The sequence below is a fragment of the Propithecus coquereli genome, unplaced genomic scaffold (genome assembly GCF_000956105.1).
Source record: "Propithecus coquereli isolate 6110/MARCELLA unplaced genomic scaffold, Pcoq_1.0 Scaffold668, whole genome shotgun sequence".
NCBI classification, from domain to species: Eukaryota; Metazoa; Chordata; class Mammalia; order Primates; family Indriidae; genus Propithecus; species Propithecus coquereli.
In genome coordinates this window covers 338,111-342,069 of record NW_012152707.1, presented here as the reverse complement: position 1 = coordinate 342,069, position 3,959 = coordinate 338,111, and the positions used below count along the sequence as shown (strand labels likewise).

Genomic DNA, 3,959 nt, shown 5'->3' with positions numbered 1-3,959 from the left:
TGGTTCTGGCATTTGGCATTCCCTGTGTACAAGTGGAAATGGTTTTATAAACTGAAAAGCACTATAAAAATTTATATTACTAAAGACTACAATTTAGCACCTATGCTTAATTCAATGTTTTCTGAATTTATTTCTTTTTTTTTTTTGGAGATAAAAGTCTTACTCTGCTGCCTCAGGTAGAGTGCAGTAGCATCATCACGGCTCACTGCAACCTCAAACTCCTGGCCTCAAGTGATCCTCCTGCCTCCCGAAGTCACGGGATTACAGGCATGAGTCACTGTGTCCAGCCTAAAATTTTTATATGATCACATTCTCTATCCCTTGCACTGCCTTACCATCATTTATAAAACTTATATTGTATTACAGATGGTATTTGAAATCTGACAATCTTTTCTGGTTACAAAGAAAAAGAGTTATTCCTGAGCAAAAGCAAAATTGGTTTACTCCCAGCATGAGAAGTTGACTTGGGGACAAGTCCTTATCCTTTAAGAAGTATCATAATCCAAATATATCAAATGGGACATGGAGACACACATACACACACACACACACACACACTTAAAACTATTTATTGAATTGGCTGATAGTTTTAAAATTATCTAAAAGCACTATGAAGAGAGAAAATGCTCCACAAATAAAAAGTGATATTTATTAATTAGAAAAGTAAATTAGACATGATCTGTTATCCCAGTAAGAAAAGATATGAGGTAGTTATGATGTAAAGAATGTGGGCTTTGAATTTAAAAAAACTTTCAAGTCTTGGCTGTGTCACTTTTCAGTAAGCCTCAGTTTCCTCAGCTGCAAAATAAGAAAAATAATAATGATCCTTGCAAAGCTGCTGAGAGGATCAAATGGAAAAAACTATTATACTGTGGACAAATACACAAATAAAATTAGATAGTCCCTTTATTCCAAAAAAGGGGGAAAAGAAAAAACAGAAAAGAAAAAAAAAATAAAAAGAATAAAAAAGAAACAAAAAAACCCCAAAACAAACAATAAAAAAAGGTGGAGGAGGAATAGATATTTTCAGACTTGCCAGGGGGGTAAAATGTAATGCTAGCTCATTCTTCTCAGTCATAGATGAGGTAATGGGTCCAAAGGAATCTGCTCAGGTCCAAAAGCACAGATTTCACAATTAGGACACAACATGAAACTTTGAATCATTTCATAATTCAAACTTTTTTAAAGAAATGAAAAAAAAAATCAAAGCTAAAAACACCAAAGCTGTTCAAACATGGAGTCTGAACTATAAGAAGGCCAGTAAAGAGCACATTGTGCTCATCCACACACTATTTAATCCCAGGATAAAAAACAAAAACTATAATTGACAGTATTATAGTGGATTCCAAATGGAAAATTTCTTTTTCCATGATCACAAACCATGCTCCCACAAGCACACAAAACAATACATATAGAAAGTGAGAAATTTTCCACTGGCAGCAGAGAAAATTTTAGAGAGAAAAATAATTTTAGCTGTATAGCATGTGCTTAACTTCAAACAGCATCCTAACCACAGGCATTTCCAAAATATGAAAGACAAAGAAATTTCAGGTTTCTTAGCCACCTCTTTTAATAAGGTATACATAATTTTGGAAATGCCAATATTAATTGCTATTGATTAGTTAATACCAATATACTTATTAAGAGTAGGTTTATCCTGGAATAAAAATAGTCTAGTATGGACATTTTACTAAAGTAACTTTTAATTCTCTTCTTAAATTGAAGAGTAAGAGATCACAAAGATCAGGACATATACAAATTGGTCACTAATTTCATCGAAAAGTCACCAGATGTTTGCTGATGACACTGGTAGTTATCATGTGGATTAAAATTTTACAGGCTAGGGGTAATATTCATCCATGCCTTTGCTTTTTTTCCTTCCAAAAAAAGATGTCAATATTTTTTTCTTTTAGCCAGTTCAACTTCACTGTTTGCACACTACTGAAACAAGACCTCTTCAATATCCACCGGTTTGCTGAAGATGTTAAAGCGTTTATCTGTGGCCAGCCTCTTGGTTACATCCCTGAGAAACAACCGCAACTCTCTTAAAGTATTTTCCTCCTGGTCCTCCATCCGATTTTTTTCTGATTCTGATAACTGACGAGGTGGAGAAGGTAGTGCAAGAGGAAGCACTTCCATAGCACAAAGAGCTAAAGAAAATAGAAGAAAATGTTAAGATTCCAACACGGTTGGCCAGGACCTCAGTGACTTTTCTGGCATTCTCTCAAATGTTCTTTAAAGAAAAGAATTATAAATACATTCATATGTCACTTAATGACAGGGATGTATTCTGAGAAATGCATCATTAGGCAATTCATCATTGTATGAACACAAACCTACCAGGTACAGCCTACTAGACACCTAGGCTATATGGCATGGCCAATTACTCCTAGGCTACAAACCCGGACAGCAGATTACTGTACTGAATACTGTAGGCAACTATAACACAATGGTAAGTAATTGTATATTTGAACATATTTAAACATAGAAAAGGTACAGTAAAATTACAGTATTATATCTTAAGGGACCACTTTCATATGAGGTCTGTCATTGACTGAGAAATGTCAATATGCAGTGCATGACTATATATGTGAACCATGCAAATTCAACAAGTAAAAATTTGCATGGAAACCAAAAGTTTGAAAATAGCTTCACTTTGTAAAATAACTCACAATAGGACCCCTTTAAAAAACAAATGATATGATTTTAAGTAATTTGGTTTTGAAATATTATTTATATACAATTTATGAATCACTTTCATAATAAAATATTTGAAATACTTAGATTGACAGAAAGCAACAAAATAAAAGTATAACTTACATATTGAATTTCCCAAAGTTTTTGGAGGAAAAAACCCATAACTACAGCAATTTGATAGGTGTTCATTTTTAAATCACCAAGAAAATTTGGAAAGGAGCCACTAAAGAACAACAATAAAATTAGTAAAATGTTGGATAATATAACCAATGAAAAACAAAGAAAAGGAAAAATAATATGGAAAAGTAAGGACTTGGTAGGGATAGAGAATGTATTTAATATCCTACAAGAACAGCTATGAGAAAAATAAAAGAACAAGAGTAAAGAGACTTAAACATTTTTACCAAACAGGACTGCTATTTCCTACAAGAGGTTGAAAGATTAAGCAAGCAGATCTTATTCTTTACACATCTTTAAGATTAGGAAAAGAAACTCTCTTTTGAATGATTTAGAATGCAGCCCTTACTTATGTCAGGGAACTGAAATCCGACAAATTCTTGAGGCCCCTCTTAAATCTATGAGTACAAACAGAAAAACCTAACCCTTAAAACAAAGCCAGGATAGGTTTTCAAATACCTCACATAAAACATCAAACATAATGGATCCTAAATAAATAAATATTTGAAAAATTAATCAATAAATAAACTAGAAATAGCAAATGTTCCAACCAGCTCTTAGCTCTTCAAATCTACCCTGGACCACAAAGTAATCAGCACAATACCTGGTGTTCACAACCTGCCAGTTCAAGTCCTGGGTACTTAAAGTAACTAAAATGGAGCATTAACGGAAGACTTTTTTCTTTGACTTTTTTAGCCATGGAAAGTGAAATCTACCAGATGACCTGGATGGCAGCGATAAGGAAAAGTCCTGTTTAGTAAAGCTTTCGCAAGGCTGTACTTCCCAATCTCCTCAAGTTAGGTGAACACAATGGCCATTTCCACATGTGTCCATCTAAAGATAAACTGAACCAGATAAACTGTCTTCACTTCCATGAAGAAAGGGTTAACAAAAAATGACTCTGGCAGGGCGTGGTAGCTCATGCCTATAATCCTAGCACTCTGGGAGGCGGAGGCAGGCGGATTATTTGAGCTCAGGAGTTTGAGACCAGCCTGAGCAAGAGCGAGACCCCGTCTCTACTAAAAAAAAATAGGAAGAAATTATCTGGACAACTAAAAATATAGAAAAAATTAGCCAGGCATGGT

General features: G+C 34.2%; 1 protein-coding gene across 1 annotated transcript in view; it reads right to left on the bottom strand.

Annotated features, from left to right (window-relative positions):
• ATAD2B (ATPase family, AAA domain containing 2B) overlaps positions 1–3,959 on the bottom strand; it is a 201,009-nt gene that overhangs the window by 25,588 nt on the left and 171,462 nt on the right. The window contains exon 22 of the mRNA XM_012660440.1: positions 1,954–2,150. Coding sequence (XP_012515894.1) covers positions 1,954–2,150 — 197 coding nt within the window. The remainder of the gene's footprint in view (positions 1–1,953; positions 2,151–3,959) is intronic.